The sequence below is a fragment of the Myotis yumanensis genome, unplaced genomic scaffold, assembly GCF_028538775.1.
Source record: "Myotis yumanensis isolate MYYU_CA2020_CCGP unplaced genomic scaffold, mMyoYum1.0.hap1 SCAF_17, whole genome shotgun sequence".
NCBI lineage: Eukaryota > Metazoa > Chordata > Mammalia > Chiroptera > Vespertilionidae > Myotis > Myotis yumanensis.
This window is the reverse complement of record NW_027223768.1, coordinates 8,538,078-8,560,200: the sequence shown is the minus strand read 5'-3', so window position 1 is coordinate 8,560,200 and position 22,123 is coordinate 8,538,078. Positions and strand designations below refer to the sequence as shown.

General features: G+C 38.7%; 2 protein-coding genes across 2 annotated transcripts in view; one reads left to right on the top strand and one right to left on the bottom strand.

The window, feature by feature from the left end:
• TSPAN2 (tetraspanin 2) overlaps positions 1-7,612 on the top strand; it is a 32,948-nt gene extending 25,336 nt beyond the window's left edge. Inside the window, exons 5-8 of the mRNA XM_070396378.1 lie at positions 437-535; positions 2,430-2,501; positions 3,435-3,518; positions 6,279-7,612. Of these exons, the coding sequence (XP_070252479.1) occupies positions 437-535; positions 2,430-2,501; positions 3,435-3,518; positions 6,279-6,344 (321 nt within the window). The 3' untranslated portion in view covers positions 6,345-7,612. The remainder of the gene's footprint in view (positions 1-436; positions 536-2,429; positions 2,502-3,434; positions 3,519-6,278) is intronic.
• Positions 7,613-13,029: 5,417 nt separating this feature from the next.
• TSHB (thyroid stimulating hormone subunit beta) lies at positions 13,030-18,154 on the bottom strand. Its single transcript, XM_070396240.1, has 3 exons — positions 18,065-18,154; positions 13,772-13,934; positions 13,030-13,323 (listed from the first exon to the last, which is right to left on the bottom strand). The coding sequence occupies exons 1-3, from the start codon at positions 18,079-18,081 to the stop codon at positions 13,069-13,071; spliced, it is 435 nt and encodes a 144-aa protein (XP_070252341.1). The 5' UTR covers positions 18,082-18,154; the 3' UTR covers positions 13,030-13,068.
• Between the last annotated feature and the right edge of the window lie 3,969 nt (positions 18,155-22,123).

The following is a 22,123-nucleotide window of genomic DNA, read 5'->3' as shown; positions in this document are numbered from 1 at the left end:
ATTTGAATGCTGACAGGTTTGCCCGGTCATAAACCTTTGAAACCGTGTCATGAAAAGATTTGAGTACTTTTACCAGTGGGGTACCAAGCAGCATAGGTCCTGACCTGGCCATGCATCACCATCACCTGGGCGGCCTGGAAGGCTGGCATCCCGTTGATGCTGATGTCCATTCAGGTTCGAGACCCTCCACTGTAAGAAATCTTTCTAGTCTATGAAAATTATTCTTGATTAGTCTATCCTTCCATCTTCAAAAGTTGCTTACAAACTCCAGAATCTATCATCTGTTCCATATATGCAGCATTATCTTAAAAATACAGGAAAACATATGGAACGGTCGTATTTTTGAAGGGCAAGGAAGAGGGGGTATTCCTTGATGAAAGGAGAACGTTTGAAACCTCCCACTCACCATCCCCTCGGTTTTCCTGGCATTTTTCAGGCTATCCGACATGTTCAGACCATGTATGAAGAGGCTTATAACGATTACCTTAAAGACAGGGGAAGGGGAAACGGGACTCTCATTATCTTCCACTCAGCAGTAAGTAACTTTACTTCTTCCTTAAAATCGCGTCTTCTAAAGATGACGCGTGAGCCAGGTTCTCTCTGATCATCTGGATTAAAAATAAGATGCATGTGATATTGCATATGTTTTATAAATTACATGTTATAATATATATGTATATATATGTGTACATGTATTCCTATGTGCATATATATATATATACATATATATACATATACTAATAGTGTAAGTTTACTGTTGGAAAACATCCATAAAGAATTTTCCTATATCTAGAGTTTCTTACTAAATATTTCTTCATGCTATTTTCCCAACCTAAAAAGATGTTCAGGAATTCATATCATAGTATATACATTATTTGCATATTTATTCATTATTTGCCATGATACTTAAGCAAGCAGCTTTAATTCACAAAGACTGGCAAATATAATAGCAAAAAACTATATTTTTTGTTTTCCAGAGCTGTTGTAAATTTTATTTGGCTTTTATATAGTGGGTTCTACTATATAATTAGGTTGTATAGGCCTAATTTTTAAAACACTTAGAAAGAAATAAAACTTTCTTTTTGGTAAACTTCAATCAATAAATAAACAAGAGTAAATCCAATGAGGCCAAGTGCAGTAGCAACACTGTATTTCTGCCCTCATGGGAGCCAAGTTCACATGCATAGAATCCGGTAAAGCAGCAGTTCTCAACCTGTGGGTTGCGACCCCTTTGGCGGTCGAACGACCCTTTCACAGGGGTTGCCTAAGACCATCCTGCATATCAGATATTTACATTACGATTCATAACAGTAGCAACATTACAGTTATGAAGTAGCAATGAAAATAATTTTATGGTTGGGTCACAACATGAGGAACTGTATTTAAAGGGCCAGATGGTTGAGAACCACTGCGGTAGAGGAAGAGACCCAACACAGAGTTCATGAGAGGACGTCAGGACATGTGCCCCAAAGAGACAAAAGAGCACAAATAAGAATGCCCAGAAAGCAGCCCAAATACACATCAGCTTCTCTCCACGGGTGGCATTGTGGTGTAACAGAGATAACCATGACCTTCAGGTCAGAAAAGGTCATTCTTAGCTGCAGCTCGGCCTCTGGACAGCTCTGTGACCTGGAGCAAGTTCCTTGCCTCCCTGACACTCGGCTCCCTCGTTTGTAAACTAAAGGGGCACCTGACACAGCAGGTTCCTTTTCTTCTGGGAAGACCTGTCTCCGTGCCCAGCTCGGGGCTACATGCCGTCATGAAGGGAGGCTTACAGAGTCCTGTGGACCTAACCACTGTGACACAGAGACGGAGCGATGCCTCTGGGCCAGGTGTTTTCAGGTAGCCCAGTTCTTGTCTGTCACGGGAATGACCTGGAAGGTGCCCAGATTTATCCTGTTCAGCCTCCCCTCCCCCAGGACCTGCCTGCACACAGGTTCCTTTGTCTTTGAAGAGCCAGCCCCAGGGCAGGACACCTGTGTGCTGGCCAGTCTCAAGCCCTGATCTTTTAGCCCCTGGAGTTTACTGTGGCCACTCTTCTGCTCCGTCCCAGACTGTCCCCAGTGAATGAGCCCTTCCCGAAGCTCATAAAACTTCAGCTACTCAGCAGGTTACATTAACCCCAGGCTGAGAGAAAAAAATCTGAAGGCCCACCTCCTGTCTAAAAAACAGCAGTTCACACAGACACTGAAATTAACTTCGTGCCCTGTTTGGGTTGTCTTGAGTCACTTCCCATCATAAAACTCAGCCAACTTTAGAGAAGTCACTTTCTTGTTCTGCCTGCACAATTATGGGGCTCCGCTCTTTCCAGGGTGCGGTGACGGGGCCTCGTCGCTGCTGTGCTGCTGCCGCACCCGGTCCTTAGCAATGGCGCCCAGAGTGCAGCTGCTGCTCCCCGTCCCGGTCCTAAAGCTCTTTTCTGACTCTAGTTTCAGTGCTGCGGAAAAGAAAGTTCTGAACAGGTCCAACCCACATGCCCAAAGGAGCTCCCGGGACACAAGGTAAGCGTGTCAGCAGGGTCCTCTCCTGCCTGCAGTGTAAGATGGCCTCTGCCTCTGGGAGGACACTCTCGGAGGCCCTCTCCCTGTGCCTTCCGGGCCTTGGCTTTATTCTTTGTGACGTAAGGGGAGCAGTGCGGAGTCCCAGTCTCCCGGGACCCCGGGGAATGATGCAGATGCTCTGGCATTAATTAAGCTCACCAGGGCCCTAGCCAGTTTGGCTCAGTGGATGGAGTGTTGGCCCGTGGACTGAAGGGTCCCAGGTTTGATTCCTGTCAAGGGCATGTACCTCAGTTGCAGGCTCAATCCCCAGCCCTGAGCATGTGCAGGAGGCAACCAAATTGATGTGTCTCTCACATCGATGTTTCTCTCTGTGTGTCTCTCTCCCTCCTTCCCACTCTCTCTAAAAATCAATGGAAAAATATCCTCGGGTGAGGATTAACAACAAAAATTTCAGCTCACCAGGGCCAGAGGTGCACACCCAAGGTGCTACCCTCGCCTCTCCATGGGAGGCCCAGCGCTGATATATGCTTCACTGTTAAGTGCTGTGTCAAAACTATGCCAGGTTCTGAAAACTCTTTGAAAAACACGTGGTCCCTTTCACGCTGTACACGCTACCTGCCCTTCAGTCACTTAGTAGCCCTCTCAGTTATCAGATCGACCGTCACAGTGTCACAGTTCAAGTCACCCTTATTTTACTCAATAATGGCCCCAAATGGCAAGAGTAGTGATGCTGGCAATTCAGATATGCCAAAGAGAAACTGTAAAGTGCTTCCTCTAAGTGCAAAGGAATGTATGTGTAGGGAAAACATAGTATATACAGGGTTTGGTACTATCTGGTTTCGGGCTTCCACTGGGGGTCTTGGGATGTATCCCCCATGGGTAAGGGAGGACTACTGTACCATCAGTTGTTATTCCTCTTTTTTTCCACAACAGAACTGCATTGATGAAATTGAGACCATAATCAGTGTTAAGCTCCAGCTCATCGGAATTGTCGGTATTGGAATTGCAGGTCTCACGGTGAGAAAGTGCCAGAACATACCTTCTTGCCCTCTAAGAAGCCTTGTACCTTTGCATCTTATTTCTCTTCAAGTGTGATGGCAGTATCTTAGGAGAGATGTCTTCTAAAAGACAAAGACATTTGTTGACAGGACATGTATGAACAAAGCTAATTAAATTCATTAAAACTAAGTTCTCTAAAATATGATACAAATACCATAACCTAATGTTGACCTTGAGTTTATCATTGTAATAACTTCTAATTTTAAAGCCACCATGCCTAAATTAGACAAGTGATTTTTAATTCTGGGTATTTTCCTACTATTAGAAATTTACAATAACATCAGGTCAACCCCTCTCATCTGTGATTCACAGAGTCAACACAGTGTGATGATTAACAGTGTGAGCTTTGGCATCACCCTGTCTGGCTTCAGCTCCTAGATTCACTACCTATAAGCCCTTGGGAATCACAGCAAAGTTGCTTAATTTCTCTAGGCCTCAATTCCCTCACCTGAAAAGAAGGATTTTAAATTTCTGATCTCATAAGAAATGTGAGGTTTAAGTGGGATAATACATATAGAGTGTTATTAGAAATGAATTCATATAGTGTCTGGAACATAGCACTCAATAAATGTTGGCTCTTTATACAGCCTGTGTGTTCCCAAACCCAGAATCCAGGCAAAGGGAACAGCGTTATGTGCAAGTGTGGGGCATAGTGCCTCCAGGCACCTGCAGGTGGCCCGGTACTTCTAAAGCACAAAAGAAGAGTGCACAAAAGAAGAGTGTGGCCAAGGCCGGTTTGGCTCGGTGGATAGAGCGTCGGCCTGCGGACTGAAAGGTCCCAGGTTCGATTCCGGTCAAGGGCATGTACCTGGGTTGCAGGCACATCCCCAATGGGAGATGTGCAGGAGGCGGCTGATCGATGTTTCTCTTTCATCGATGTTTCTAACTCTCTATCTCTCTCCCTTCCTCTCTGTGAAAAATCAATAAAATATATTTAAAAAAAAAAAAAAAAAAAAAGAAGAAGAAGAGTGTGCAAGGATTGATAGGGACAGAAGGGTATCGTAGGAGTAGCAAGCAAGAGATGATAAGGAGAGGGTCTGAGGGTCTACATAATTGAAGTCTTTGTGTGTCCTTTTCAGAGATTGGGTAGAAAGAGGGGAGCCACCAGGGTTAGAAGGACCTGTGATGATAAAGTTGAAGGGAAGCAAGACTGGAGTCAGGTGGGGCCAGTATAGAGGTGATTTTTATTGTCCAGGGATCACGTGCTAATAGCTAATGCTAAGGTAGTACTCACCCTCTAACCCTCTATTGCAAAGAAATCAATGAATTGACAGTTCTCAGGGGACACACAAGCATCTTTCCTCTTTTCTGCATTTAGAGTGGGGCAGTGGGTGAATATACTATGCTGAGGACTATCAGTCCAGGAACACCTCTTAGGCCTGCCCCACCTGCTCTGGGGCTAGCCTGATTACCATTCTGAGGCAGAATATTTGAAAACATTCTGTATAATAGAAGTATCAGGTAGACCCTCCTCACAATTCTACAATCTCGATGAATCAGCATCTATGAGTCACCCCTGACTCATGACAGTGGCAGGATGAGGCTGGTAAAGTTTCTTTCTGGGGGTATCTCTTTAGAGTACAGCCCACGTGAGGTAGGGGTTGCGTCCAACCTTACAACCATAGTCCAGGGGGAATGCCCTCTGTTGGCCTTCTTGAATCAATAGACTGAGTCTCCTTTAATATTTTCTTCCTAAGGTAAGAGTTGCACAGTGTAGTCAGTTAACCAAATGTCCATTAGGTGTCTCCCCTGCCACACACTGGAACCGAGTTCTGTCAGCCAGAAGCTTGGAGCCCTGCCTGAGCTTGGAGGCCATTCCCTTACTTAAGTCTACTCCCACCCTTCTGAAATAACTGATAAACACGTCTTCTTTAACTTAACATTTACAGATCCTAGTATGATGTAGGTCAGGATTGAGGAGAGAATCAGAGAGTTGTGGTACTGGTTTTTTTAAACAAACACTGACAATAGTTTATAAACATTGTACACACGGAGCACATTCCTCAGGCTCTGCAGAATTGTAGGTGAAATGATTGAGAACAAGGGGATCTTTTGGCATCCTTCTATTCAAACTGTATATGTGGCTACTGGTCTTGCCAAGTAATTGGCTTCTCCAAGAAGTATCCAAGATGTAGAAGACATCAGTAATACCATACTGAAACACCTCAAACCATAGCTCAAACACCTTAGTTTATGACTTGGGAAAACAATTGGGTTAAATAGTGAAGCATCATTTATACTTAAAAATGAATTGGAAATGAAGAGACGGTCCACTTTTTAATATGCTGTCACTGGTACAAAAATTTGAAGCATTTTCAACAATAGAAAACTATTTAGACCACAAGCATATTTAAACAACTAGTGATTATAAACACTTTTCAAAGTAAATATATAAGAGATTAACCTGAAATATAAAATTCCCAAACCAGTAGTGTATTATTAGTCTTTTACAATTAAAAACTGTCCTAGAGGCTAGAAATAGAGCCCTTTTCTTAAAGCAGAGTCTTGCTATATTTTTAACAATAATAAAATAGGAATGCATTTTAAGCATAGTTAATATGGACGTCTTTAACCAGTAGTCATAATTAAGTAAATACCATTTATAACCAGTAATTATTGGTTATATTATGTTAACTTGAGTTAGACGCACAGTTTGCTGACCTTTGCATCAATTTTTATCATTTGAAAGTCATTAATAAGTGCTTTCTTCTGTTTCAGATCTTCGGCATGATATTCAGCATGGTCCTTTGTTGCGCGATACGAAACTCACGAGATGTGATATGAAGCTACTTCTACGTGAAAATTTCAATCTAGAGCTTTCATATAAATGTCACAGGAGCTGTCTCCTGGCTCGTTTTTAATATTCAAAGGACATTAGGATCTAAAATAATTTGCTGTCGATTGTACATTTGCACATGTATGTATGCTTGGCTCGTAGTGATTTACCCCTTGAGTGAATGCCTATGTATGTTGACTGAGAGCATGTTCGTGTGTGACCTATGTGCTTCCGGTATATGCATTATACAGAATGAAATCAGTTTGCTGGGAATTCCTGATTCTTGTTACATAGTGAAAGGAACAACCTGTTTATCTCTCAGAAAAAGGTCAAAAGCTTTGAGAAACTTAAACACTTGGCTATGCATAAAAAAGTAATAATGGATCGGTTTCCCAGACTCTAGCCACAGAAAGTTAGGTACAGAGAATCCAGGGATTTCTAGTTAACAGAAGCAATAAGCTATGGGAATGGAGATATCACAGTGTAGTGCTAAAATTGACTATGTCTGAGGAGAGTGTAAGGGTTCCTGGGATTTTTTTATATACATACTCTCCCCTGAATACAGTAAACCACAGTTTTAGAACTAAATACATCTGTAAAACTAAATATAGCATGGAAAATCTAATTTGAATAAGTCATACTTTCCTAGTATTTAAAAACCTCCCTCTGGAAAGAGTGGTCACACAGACAATCATGTGTCCTATAAAAGCAAGTGTTTTAAGGACTAAAAAAAACAAAACAAAAAACTTTTAACTACTTTTTAAGAAAATATTTTTGTCCTCCTATAAAGATGTTTAAATATCGCTTTATTACTTTTTTTCTGATGCTGCTTTGAACTACTGCAACCCTCACATCCACAAAAAAGCTTTTATCTCCAGATTGTATTTCTCCATATGCAAGGCTAGGAAGACTAAAGTAAGACACTTGGCAGTTGGACATTGTGGGAAAGAGAACTTTTACTGGCACTGTATCTTTAAAATACCTCATAACTTGAGTTTACATATTTTCCTATTTTTCTTATTTATTCATCTAGAGAATTCTTCATCGATTAAGAACTACAGTTTTCACCATTTAAAATGAATAAAACAAAATCCTAAGTTACATATTATATCATGAGTGTCCTTGGCCAATCCAACATAAACAAAGAAAAGCATCTTCTCCCGGTTGTGTGCACACAACAGAGACAACCTAAGGAAACAAAAACATGTCCACACACAGCAGAAATCTGGTTAGTCCAATGCACATCCCCCATAAAAATAAAATTTTCATGTTCTTCTATGGTCTTGATGCTTCATTTTAAGAACATAAACCCAAATTTAGGATCTAAATTGATATATTTGTCCATTTTTAACAACTCGGTACATTTAGTAAATAAATCCTAGAGTTTTGTTTTTTTTTAATTATTGCATTTTTTAAAGCCACCCAAAAGTGAAAGTACTGGGGACTTTGGAAATGCCTGAGTAAGGTTGTGCTCGTGTGAGAAAGCAAGTCTGTGGGTGTGCTCTTCCAGGAAACTTTTACAAAGCATTTTAATGAGAAGGCTTAACCGTCTGAAATCATCTCACTCCCAAAGAGAACCACATTTCCTCTCTGCCATACTTACTACTGCTACTAGGCTTTTCTAGAAAAAAGTCAGATTGGAAACGAGCTAAAAATTGAATTGCGCATAGCTACTTTTCTGTTTCCCACTAACAAAAATATTATTTAAGAAAATCAATTCATGAAGTAACGGTTTGAATCCCAGTCATTGAGAAATACAACCTTCTTGGTGGAGAACAAACAGTCCATCTCTCTTGGTGGCTTCAGTTCATCCGTCTGCTTGAAGACAAAAAACAGGCCCAAGTGCACACTCAGGTTTCTTCCAGCTCAGACTCAGCTTGGATTCAACAAAAGGAAGTTTCATTGTATATCTGAATAACCAACCTTCAAAAAGACCACACCGGTTAAGAGTAATGTGCCATATATGATTAATGTGCCATAAATGATTAATATGTATCTCTTGAATATATATACGTATATAACTTGAATATATGTATACATGTGTATATATGTGCATGCATATACACATGTGTACATATATGGGCACACACACATACATATATAAAAGTTTGGTTATGTCTGTTTACCTGAACTATTCTGAGGTCAGGCCCAAACATATTCTTAAGCGCCTGGTGCCAAAGCACTGAATTAAAACTTCTTGAAATATTTTAAGTTGTTTCAAATTAAATTTTCTATGTACTAGAATTGCTTGTTTGGTTTATCTTAAAATCCTATTATATCTCTATACACACCTTCACACAACTTATCCAAAGGTCCAACTACCAATCCACCCAAAAAATATGATGAACAAAGGAAATAGTGGTAACCCTCAAGAGTGGTAACTGTTGGGAGCTGGACTTAAAAGCAACACCCCAAGGACTTTCGTTGCATGTAGTTATATTTCAATTAATATTGTTTCACCCAATTTATACCTTTTCCCCAGAATAGCTCCTTTGCTGTCCATGGTTTAATCTGTAAAATTGCACACTTGTTACAGGGTCCAACGTGGTCCCCCATGCAGTCATCAATGGTAGTTGCTCTCCTTTCCCTGCGAAGAACACTAATAGGTTTGCTTGGTGAGAATGAGGCTTGTGGGAAGATGGCAGTGAAGGAGACAACATATTTTCCCTTCTGAAGTAGGTTTATCAAAGATTAAAAGAGGCACCCTCTGTATCGTGGGTAAAACGTGGTTTCCATGGCTCCAAGGACAGCAATTGGAAATTCAGGAGGTACACCCCAACTTTCCTGATTCACGGCTCCTTTGACATCTGCTTTGATCACCAGCCCCTCATTTTCAGCAACCCCATTTTCCCCAACCCTAGGAGGAAGCACTCATGGGCCCTGGAAGCTAGCTAATTAATGACATCATCTTAGTTTAGACTCATCAAAAGCGAATTTGTGTTAATGTATATTTTAAGAAAGACAAAGGTTTTCTATTTTCTTTCAACATGACTCATTATCTTTTCCTATAAAATATAGCTATAAGGTATCATATGTAGATATCCTTTCAGAGGTAAAAAGACTACACCAATGCAAAATGCATCATTTTATTGATGTCCTCATTCTAACAATGAAAGCTAAATGCATTCCAAGAATCCACTATTCAGATGACTATGTCCTTGGTACATGGAAGCATGAAGATTACAAGTAATATACCCAGAATGTTGCAAAGCATGCCCGGTCAGTGTGGCTCAGTGGTTGAGCATTGACCTATGAACAAGGAGGTCATGGTTTGATTCCTGGTCAGGGCATATGCCCAAGTTATGGGCTTGATCCCCAGTAGGGGGTGTGCAGGAGGCAGCTGATCAATGATTCTCTCTTATCATTGATGTTTCTCTCCCTCTTCCTTCCTTGCTCTGAAATCAATAAAACATTTTTTAAAATCAAACAAAATGTGGCAAAGCAAAATAAGTGCTGATTTCATAATGTTTTTAGCTAATGCGCCAGAAACCCTTCCAAAGCTTTGGTAATTTTTTCCTATATAATTTCTGTTGGCTTTACTTATATTAAATAAAAGATTTAAATTGAAAGAAGTAGCCAACAAAGTGCTTCGTATACCTGGCAATTAATGAATATTACTTATTGTTTTAATTATGTTGTCAGGGAGAGTTTTGTTAAATATAAATCAAACATACATAATCATGTGTAACTGAAGATACTTCTACAAATACCTATTTGAACACATTCATTTGCTTAATTAATGAATAGCTTTCGATATATTTCTCAATTCTATTTTAATTCAAAGGCTTGGTATTAATAGCCCCAGCCCAAGTTCCTGGGCCTGCTCTGCCTTCTAAGATGCAACTCACTCTAATGTTAGAATTCTTTTCCTTTACTTTGTTTTTGGGCTACTATTTTGTACATTTGGAAAAAAACTATAACAACACTGATATGCTGAGATGAACAAGACAATCTCTACCCTCAAGAAGCTTAGAGTGGGAAAGAGCTGGCAAGTTTCCTTCTCATAAGGTAAGTGCTTTGATGATCATTAACCCAAAGTCGACCCACTCAACCTTGGGGAGGATGGTCATGGGAGAGAGGTTTCCTAAATTTTGAGGTCTCTAAACTGAGCCCTGAAGAACTCAAAGAAGAGACATGGATGCTAAGAAAGGCAAACATGTCAGGAGGGAGGAAAGCAACAGAAGAAGTGACACAGGGTCATTTTCAAAGATAAATACTAATTAACTGGATAAAAGAGTAGGTAAGAACCAACATTGAACAATAGGGCTGGAGAAGAAGCTACCTCAATAAAAGAAATGTTATTGCACTTAGACTTGCTGCTCAAAAAAAGAGAGAGAGGCAATTTCTATGTAAAAGAGAACTTTTATTACTTGAATTTCCCGTTATCAAGAAGCATATGCTGTTACCTGTCAATATATCCATCCCGGTACATTCTCTTACTCCTGAAGAGCTTGGCCATTAGAAAAGCAGATTGCTGCTGCACTCATCCCAAATCCATTTAGTTGTGAAAGAACTCTTTATATTTCATAGTCCAATGAGGAATAAGAGAGATTTTTTTAAAGCACTGATCTCAAACTTCCTCTGCCAAGAATTGACTCCTTTAAACTTTAGGTTGAATTTAAAGACCACTTCAGAGGATATTCCAAAGTTTCCATCTTTCTCTCATTACACAAGCAATGATCCTTCACTTTCCCATTTCTAAGCTCTCTCTTCATTCTGTCTCTTAAACCCAAAGAATACCAATACCCTCCAAAACAGCATTTCCATATGTCCAAGTTTCTGGATCCAGTTGAAGCAAATTGTTGGTCATTCCAATCCCTAAGCTCTCTCCTAAGGATTCTTTATCTTGGACAACTCCGCTTTCAAGTACAGTTTAACATAATTTGTATGTGCATCTATCACAAATGGATTGTGCCTTTCATGGAAGGGAATAAGGTGTCTCTGATGTGCCTCGAGTTCTGTGGCCCATAATGGCACAGGCCCAGCACACCCCATGATGTCTAGCCTCCTCCCTTTGGGTTGAGGAAGCCCATTTAAGTAGAGTCTTCTGAGCTGGACTATTTACAAGTGGCCTCCCTAAACCTCCCAGTTTTTCCACAGTTAAGTTCTTGGAAAATATTTTTCAGATTCCATGAAAATCATATGTGATTAATGCCAATTAGGTTTGAACATTAGGTTTTTTACTCATTAATCAAATATCTGTGTTTGATAGACAGTTTCCAGAGGGAATGTTATATTTCTGCAGCTTTAAGTGTCTATGCTATCAAGTGACACAAGAACCCAAAGCTCTGAAATCGTATTTGGAGACCATGCTAATATCAATTTCAGATATTAAGGTAAAAATAATTCATCAATTCCTGACTTTGTATATAAGTGTACAAGCATTCCCTCCTCCATTGGAAGAGCATGGGCTTGGTACTAATCCACCTACACCACCACACCACCTCCACGGGCACTGTCAGCATGTAGGTATTTGCAAGATACCCAGCTGAATGCAACCAGTGACTGTGGAATATAGCAAAGCCAACTGGCCCTCCTAACAACTGATTTTCACCCTGATGGTAGTAGCAGTTTGGATGGAGAGAAATGGGCAGGTACGGGATAAATCATCTTCTTGAGGTCAAGTCTGCAGGGCACTAGATCTGCCTCACTTCATGCATCTAATTAAAACCAAACCCTCACAAAATAGTACCTACAGAAGGAAAAGAAAAATAAGCAGCCCCTTACCAAGTACATTTGCCAGAAAACAGTGTTTCAATCGTGATCAATATTTAGGTTAGAATTTAGGATGATTCTACTCTATTAAAATCCCTTAGCAATTTCCCCCAGTCCCTAAAATCTTTCATAATCATATTAGGTTTTCATGACATCAAAAGCCAAAACAGTACAAGTTGCTTTTGGTATAAATGTTAGAAACTGTCTCTTATTACTTGAAAGACTACAAAGGATTTAGATGTTCACATGTAAAATGATCGTGGCCTCTTTTCCAGGCTTTCGGGGTATAACTTTCATAAGCCAGTTAGCCCACAGAGAAATTAAATTAAATTAAAGAGAATAGTTCTGTAAATAGAATGCACTGTTAATGCGTTTTGGTGATGTTTTATCCTGTGCATTTGAATGAGTAGGATAAAGTACCATATTGCAGATTTCACATATTCCCCACGCTCCACCTCCATTCCAGTCCTTTGGAAGTTGATATTAGCATGGTCTCCAAATATTAATCTGGGGCTTTGGGTTCTCATGTCACTTGATAACGTGGACACTTAAAGCTGCAGGATTATAACATCCCCTCTGATAACTGTATATCAAATACAGATACTTGATTAATGAGTAAAGAATCTAATGTTCAAACCTAACTAGCACCTAATGCCATGTGTTCCTTCAGCTTCCCACATTACCCATTCCTTATAACTGTAGCATTCCCACATTCATTTTCTGTGTCAAGACAAAATTCATGGCCCTCTGTTAAAAGAGCTTGCTCGAGGTTGGCTTTCATTAGTATTTCATGTCCCTGTTCTCCATTTACCCTGCACTCCACCCTTCCATGTGGAAATCATCCTTCAGTCACCTTTTCTTCTAACACCCCTCAGGTCTCTCATGCATGCATAAGTACAGGGATGGACGAACCAGCACTCAACATATACACGATGTATTGTGAAATATATTGATATATTTTTAGCTTTATTCCAGGAAAACACATTTAACTGCATTGCACGTTACAGTCTATTGAAGTTAGATAGAAACTCCAACCAAATAGGACTGCTGAGGTTTGGTACAGTAGTTTGTCTTGGTGATCTCATGTACACAGTCACTATAGTCAGTATTGCACTTGCCACACTTACAGCTTACAGCTATAGGGAAGGAGAAATAAGGACTAACATGGCGTGGGCATCCTGGTATCTCTACAGTCTTATATATGAAGTCTCCATATGTACAAACATCCTGGGACAGGGCATATTTGGGAAGAAACTGCTTGCCATTGATATCCTGAGGAGAGAACAGAAAAAGGAGCATAGTATAATAGCACTTTAAGATGCACATAGTCAATGGCAACAAATAAAAATCAACTCACTTATGTTTCTTTGTCACTAATAGAACTGGGGGAGGATTCCTCAGTCCCATTCCCCAATACCCACTCAACACATCCTCACTGAATCCCAAAGAGACAAATGTGGCACACACTCCCTTTTATCCTTAATCATGGAAACGTGATAAGGCTTAAACAAAGTTTGGAAGTAAACTGTTATAAAATTATCTATACCCACTGTGTTGAGTATAAACATATAGAAACCTGTGCCCTCTACCTCTAAGGAGCCAATTACCATTAGATTTGGAAAATGAGGTTGTGATTTATCTCATTTCCTTTCTGCTAAGATATGGACAAAGTCTAGGTTTACCTAATGTACAGCTAAAAGAATTAAGATGAACTACATACCCGTGTCATACAATATCCAGCACAGACAGTGGTGTTGATGGTTAGGCAATAATCACACTCTTTCCTTTCAACATGCATCATATACTCAGTTGGAATACAAAAAGACGTTGCTTGCCCACACAGAAGGCCAAAAAGCATGGATATCAGGAAGATAGCAGTCATGCTAAATCGAAGGTAAAATTAAAGAATCTATTAGGTGTATCCTTTAGGATATTAAGAAGAGACATTTGGAAAGAGCCAAAAATATGTATATTTTAATACCATGCCTATATTGTCCTAGGATCTATATTAGGTGTTTTTACATAATTTATACCCGCAGTAATTTTTCTTTATACACTGAAATGTGGCTCTGATTCACATACCCCACAGTGAATGGCAAGCCTGAAGCACCACAGCAGGAAAGTGGCAGAGACACATGTGCCAACTAAGTGTACAACAATTCATTCAATGAAAACAATCCAAATACCTGCCTCTATGACTGGAAGAAGTGAATGAACAGTTAGGCTTCAGTAAGGGCTTTCCCAGAACTCTAGTTTTCAAAAAAACTTTGGTTAAAAGGCCAACAAATGGGTCAAAATTAGAAAGAGCAAAGAAACTAAGAAAATGCATAATCAAAATATTAGTACTTTCTCAATACAAATAATATTGCATATAATTTTACCCATTGCCTGTCAAGGAAGACAAGATGAAGCGGAAGACAAGATGAAGCTACAGAAAATCCAGAAAACATTAACATAAAATTAGGAGCTAACCCAGAAATCTAGATACTCTCTTTCTCTATCCTTAGGATATTCCTCTAATGTTGAAAAAAGTAGACTTGGACATATAAAAAATTATGTTACTCAGACGATGTATGAAATTCATTATCTTAAAAAGACTTCAGATGCAGCCCTGGCCGGATGGCTCAGTTGGTTGGAGCATCATTCCATTCACCAAAAGGTTGCTGGTTTGATTGCTGGTCAGGCCTCATGCGCAGGTTGTCGTCTCAGTCCTCAGTAGGAGACATGCAGGAGACAGCCAATCAATGTTTCATTCTCACATTGGTGTTTCTCTCTCTCCCTCTCCCTTCCTCTTTCTCTAAAAATCAAGAAAAATACATTTGGGGGGGAAAAATTCAGATGCAAAAATTATAGGATGACACAGTGAGAATAACAAGCAAGATGGCAGATACATTGTGGGCTAGCCAGGAGAGTCAGATATGTTTGGCTGCATAGAAGATACCAGAGGGTCCATGTGCCTCAGTCAGAAGAACAACAAGTATCTCAAGAGAGCCTGTCTGCTGAAAGAATTTGTTCAATATCAATTGGCATCATAATGAGCGGATAATGTTGGCATAATTATTTTAGTTCTGCTACTGAGAGCAGGTAATCCAGACTTTTGAATGTAATTGGTCACTTCAGAGATTAAGAAGATTGTTTTACCTTACAAATATAGTACAGTTAGCTAGGTATATTGTATTTTTCCTTCTTAAGTATTACTGTGAGAAAAGGAAATATTCATCTTAGTGAAGCAGTTATCTTTGAACACAAACTTGTTTGCTTTTTCTATTAAATATGGTATAATTCAGTAAACATTTTATTCTATCAAAAATGTGTCAGGATTTTCTCATATCTGTCCATTATATCCCAATACTATCTGTAAGCGGTATGTACTAAAATTTCCACCGACTGAAATCTTAGAGACTCAGCCACAGTTAACCAGAATTCATCTTTAATTAACTTTTTAAGAGAAAACTAAAGCCCCATTCAACAAACTACCAGGGATAAACATTTCTGCACTCCTATTCCCAGAATGAGAATTGCAGAAAATTAGATAAGCATATATTGAGCATGTGAACCAGGCACTGAGAGGTACAAAATGCGTAAGCTATCTATGGTCCTTGACCTCAGGGCTGACAGTCTAATAATGGAGGAGATAAGTACGAACAAACACTAAAAATAAAAATACATATTGTTCTAAGTGTTCTGAAAGAGTCCAAATTATGACTCTGAAACCCCCAAATGATATAGACAAGGAAGTAAGCTAACCCATTAAGAAGAGTTTTCTAGTGAACCCTTTTATTTATTTTTTTCAATCTTTAATTTCTTTATTTTTTTCTTTTTTATTTTTTTATATATATTTTTTATTGATTTTTTGCAGAGAGATAGAGAGCTAGAAACATCAACGAGAGAGGAACATCGATCAGCCGCCTCCTGCACATCCCCCACTAAGGATGTGCCCACAACCAAGGCACACGCCCCTGACCGGAATTGAACCTGGGACCCCCCAGTCCGCGGGCCGACGCTCCATCCACTGAGCCAAACCGGTTTCAGTTTTAATTTCTTTATTGACTAAGGTATTACATATGTGTCTAGTGAACTCTTTTAAATAAAATGCTGCATATTCAAGCTTTCCTTGGAGGTTTGTTGGTATTTCGATTAGGGACATAAAATATAAGAACTCGTTGCTCATGGAATCTGGTTTTCTCAAATGCTTCACAAATGTGAGCTCCCTCGATGGTAGAATTGGTTGCCTTATTTTAGAGCCACAGACTTGGAGGATCCTCTGCAGAATCTTAAAAATATCAACTGAGAACATTATATAAAATACTCACCTGTCCTGATCATATGGTTCTTGCCTGACTAGCCAGCCAGCCAGCCAGCTACTGGATTTTTGCCATAGGAAATCATTAACTTCACGTTTTAACTTTTAGCTCTATGATGCTATGTAAAATAGATGTGTGGCAACCTAGTGGTGAGAATATTGGTCCTGGATTAAGGAACACAGTTGTATTTTAAGAATTCCCATGAATCTATGAGAAATTGACTTAAATATTTAATTGGTCTGGGCCTATTTCCCCAACTGCAAAACAGAAAGGAAAAAAAAAAAAAAGTACACCTGACCTTTTTTAAAATTGTAGAATAAACAAAAACTATTTTGGAACTTTACCCATTGTCATTCATTCTGGACAATAGACATTTTTTCAAAGTTACTCTTATAAATATAAAACTCTAAACTAACAAAAGGAAATGTTAAAAGCACTGAATTATCAGCAAAGTATCTGTATAACTTTGTGGATGCAAAGAAAGTAAAAATTATCCTTTTTCCTTAACTGAAAATAAAATTCTACCTAAAAAAAAAACCTTTCTAAGCCTCAGTTTCTTTATCTAGAAAAGCAAAGCTTAGAACCAGAAGATGATCAGGAAGTTCTTTTCAGTACAAAGAGTGTGTGATTCTATGTGATAAATTAGTGTCAGACTCCTGGTCTAAGAGTTAGTGACCTAGAATTCTGCTTCCAAATTTCATTGTAATGTGTGTCAATTTAATAACTTTGTGTCCCTCATTTTTCCATATGCTCTATCCTAATCTCATAAAAAAACATAACAATACATATGATGAATTTGGAATGCTACAGAAGACTACATAAATATATACATAAATATATATATACACACACACGCACATATATGCCACAATTTCTCTTTTATCACCAGATTCTTATCTTGGCAACTTAATTGCCTCTCTTAACATTATCACAAATTATTTATTGGGCAGCTAAACATAAGGCATGATTTAAGCCCTAATAAGATATGTTTTTTTCAGTGGCATACCCATATATGTCTATACTTCCAATGTTTTCCTTATTCTAATATATCTTCTTTCTTTTGCCCCTTATTCCACTTTTTCTTTCCCTCACTACCTTCATTCTCAATAAGCACATTTCTCTCTGCTCTGCCAATTTCCTCCACCAATTTTTTTCTCTCTAAATCCCTTACTACATTATGAAAAGAATCAACTGCCCACCTATAAACAATCCAGGAACTTTACTAAAGCAACATATTATTCTAGAGAGTAAAATGTACTATAAGGCAGGTGTGCACACGGGACACTATCCAAGGTGGTGTAGCTATTAAATAACTGAAATAAGACAGAGTAAATCACACCTACAGATATTCAAAATTGAATTCACTCTTAAGTTTTCCCAGAAGTATATCATCAAAGATAACCATTAGTAATTGACATAATTTAATAACATGCTATACAATTGATAAAATTATTTCAATTGAAATGTAAATAGGAAGGAAAGCCATGAACATCAATCAGGGAATTAACCTCTTCGAGTTAATAGAATTTTTTCCTCATTTTTATATATGTAGTTCACTCAACATAGAACTATTTTGGAGCAATAATTAAAATTCTTAGAGCCAATCCAAATTATCACTCAACATTTGCCATTTTTTAATAAGTGCTAAAATGGTGAAAGTGGAAAAAGAACATTTCATTTTGCAAAGCCTTCTCAGTGTAGACACCTACCTTACTTTGTTTTGCATTGGTGAGCTGATGCTGTAGTGACTCAGACCAAAACCTCTTGGTTCATTTTATACCCTTTGGGATAAGTCCTCTCTGATCTTCTTGTTTATATAATTGCGTTTGAATTACTGCTTTCTTATCTGAAAAACATCTATTGAAAATTCATACTGAACCGCAAATAAAATGTGTTTAGATAAACAGGGCTTCCTCTGGAAACTAACATTATTGCAGCATAAATTTCCCTTTCTCCTATTTCAAAATAAAATTACCCTTTAAAATACATCCTTTATTAATATTTACTAATATAACAAAGGATATACACAGAAGGAGAAAAAAACCTTATCATCTAAGTAAGATATGGAAATGAAAATTTATTTAGGGCTTGAGTGCCCCAAATTTCACGTAAGTGCTCATTTAGATGTAAATAAAATTACTGCTTATCTACAAAGACAACTTTTTATAGAAATCCAGGACAATTGGCACATGTTTCTGAGTAAAACAAAAATAATAAGTTTACGTGTGACACAAACTGAAAGTAAAAAGATGGAAAAAGATATTTCATGCAAATGTTAACAAAAAAGAGTTGGGGTGGCAATACTTATATCAGACAAAATAGACTTTAAGACAAAGACTTACAAGAAACAAAGAAGGACATTATCCTATATAATAAAACCCTAATATGCAAATAGACTGACTGGTGGAATAACCAGTCGCTATGATGTGCACTGACCACCAGGGGGCAGATGATCAACGCAGGAGCTGCCCCCTAGTGGTCAGTGCACTCCCACAGGGGGAGCATCACTCAGCCAGAAGCCAGGCTGATGGCTGGGAAGTGCAGCCACAGTGGCGGGAGGCTCTCCTACCTCTGCTGCAGGCGGATAGTAAGAAGCCAAGGGTCCCAGTCGGCAAGAGGGCGCACGCCAGGCTGAGGGACCATTCCCCTCCTCCCCCGAAACCCAGTGCACAAAATTTCATGCACCGGGCTTCTAGTATAATGATAAAGCGATCAATCCAAGAGGATATAGCCCTTGTAAATATTTCTGCACTCAGCATAAAAGCACCTAAATATATAAAGCAAATCTTGATGGACATAAAGGGAGAGATTGAGAGTAACACAGTCAGAGTAGGGAATTTTAACATCCCATTGACATCAATGGATAGATCTTCCAAACAGAAAATCAACAAGGAAACAGCAGCCTTAAATGACACACTAGATCTGATTAATTTCATTGATGTCTTCAGAGCAAATATACATTCTTCCCACATACACATGGAACATTTTCCAGGATGGACCACATGTTAGGACACAAAACAAGTCTCAACAAATTTAAGAAGATTAAAATCAGATCAAGCATGCCTGGCTGGTGTGGCTCAGTGGTGGAGCATCCACCTACGAACCAGGAGGTCATGATTTGATTCCTGGTCCAGGCTTCAGGCTCGATCCCCGGTGTGGGGCATACAGAAGGCAGCCCATCAATGATTTTCTCTTATCTATGTTTCTATCTTTCTCTCCCTCTCCCTTCCTCCCTGAAATCAATTATAATATTTTTTAAAAGAAATCACATCAAGCATATTCTCTGACCACAGTAGAAATGATCAATTACAAGAAAAACTAAAAAATACACACACGGAGGTTAAATAACATGATACTAAACAAGAATGGGTTAACAGTGTTATCAAGGAATAAATGAAAAGATACTTTGAGACAAATAAAAATGAAAACACAACAACCCAAAATCTTTGGGACATGGCAAAAGCAGTCCTAAAAAGGAAATTCATAAAATTTACATGTGAAATAACAATCACTTAAGTAAAGACCAAATATGATAGGATATTAAACTGGTCTGAGATCAAATCCTGGCTCTTGCATTTAATAGCTATATGACATTGGCATGCTTGAGCTCTCTTTACTTCAGTTTCTTCATTTATTTATTGTTTATGTAGAGCACTTAACACCATGTCTGGCATATAGTAAGTCTTCAATAACTGATAGCTAATTTATAATAATTCAACATTTATTTACTTAGCAAATATTTAGTCACAGTGCCTCATACATAGTGGACAGTCACTATATTTGTTGAATGTATAAATGGCTAAGGAAGTGCATGAATAATTATTAAATTTTTAAAACCATTTTTCCATCTCCTTTGCTATAACTCAAGTTTACCTTCTCAATCCATTTGCCTCACTGTAATAAAAATAAGCCTAAAGTTCAACGAGAATTTCCAATTATACTCAGAAAAAAAGTCAAAACTTCTTAATATCATTTATAAAGTCCTTCATATCTCTAATTTCATCTTTCCCCAGCTCCCACCCCTCCCCTTAACTTCTCCATCCTTTCTCCACTTTCTATGTTCTTCAGCCTAACTGAACTGAGTTGCTCAAATTAGTCAGACACTCTCTTCCCTCTAAGTCTTTTCATATGCCATTCCCTGTGTAACATCTGCCTGACCCCCCCCCCCCCCACTCCATGCTTCATCTCCCCTAACTCCTACTCATCCTTCATGACTTAACTGAGAAAGCACCCTTTCTGCAAAACCTTCTCTGAGTCCCCCAGGCCTCACTTGTGGTTAGTTGTTTAATAGAATTAGGGAAAATATATAGAACATCTAGCACATGGCAGATGATCAATAAATCATAGATGTTATTATAGATTATTGACAACCCTGTAAGTCTTCACTTGTCCTCATCTTTATAATTAATGAAAGTTAATGAAAAAAATGAGGCCTGGTATAGGCAAGTCTACCTGGAGGGGGAATGAAGAGGTTAGGGCAGAATCTGGAAGACATACCAGGAATAGCCATTTCAGGGGCCCCCAAATCTTGGGAATGTGAGCTAATATGTAGTAAGAGAAGAAATCTAAAATGAGTAAAGTGAAAATGAGGATGGCAAACTTAACCTGTTTCATGTGATTTCACGCAAGATGATAAAAGTACAGAAACTGTGGGAATGTTAGATGCTTGTTTCTAATGGAAGTAGTGCCTCTGTTGGATAAAGTTTGATTCGTGTACTCAGTTTCTTGCAGATTTATGTACATATCCCTGGGAAATATATATATACATAATAGGTAACTGACATACTCTTGGCCTACTACTAAAAGAACTGTAAAAAATATCATGCATTTGGGTAATAATTTTCTTTTCAAAGGGGCTCTAATATATATGATCTCATACTGTTAAGAGAATCCAGGCAGATTGAACTTTCATTTCCAGACTGGATTTACTCTCCCATCTCAAATAACTATAAACAGGACAAAATACACGAAACAATGGTTCTACACACATGAAAGGTTAAGCAAGATAGGAAAGTGATCCCAAAGAGACAGAAAACAGGCAAAGGAACTACAGCTTACTGCTGGAAGAAAGTTTCTCATGCAGGGATGGGTATCAAAGGCAGAGGCAAGAAGTGTCCCTTAAACTGAGGAGATGGGCTTGGGAGTCCATGGAGTTCAAGGCACTCGGGGTTCACAGGGAAACATATTACAGAGGAGAGAAATGCAGAGAGAGAGAATTCTGGAGATCTGCAGATAATCTCTTTGAATATCCAGCTGAAAACTGGTAAACTCATGCATGTGAAGAAACTAGATGAGGCTGGGGAAAGAAATACCTGAAAGGATTAATAAGAGCAGTCTTGGGACTCACACAGAAATAGGCATAGTACTTGGTCCAGCTAACAACAGTGGAAAATTTCCTAATTCATGGGAAATTAGGTAGTATACTTAGAAGGGTTTTGCCTCAATTGTGGGGGGAAATTAGGCCTAGACTAAATGCTGCTCTGACCCTGTCTAACAAATCTTTAAAGCAAGACCCAAAAGGATTAACTATTTGCAAACAACAGAACTAACTCAGAGAACAAAGTTGAAGAATATTTATAGGGATACAACAATATCATTTATGCATTGTTTTCCTAAAACTCTCAACAAAGTCTATGTAGAGGAAATGTACCACAACACAATAATGGCCATATATGACAACCCACAGTTAACATCATACTCAATGGTGAAAAGATGGAAGCTTTTCCTCTAAGATCAGGAACAAGATAAGGATCCACAATATGGCTACT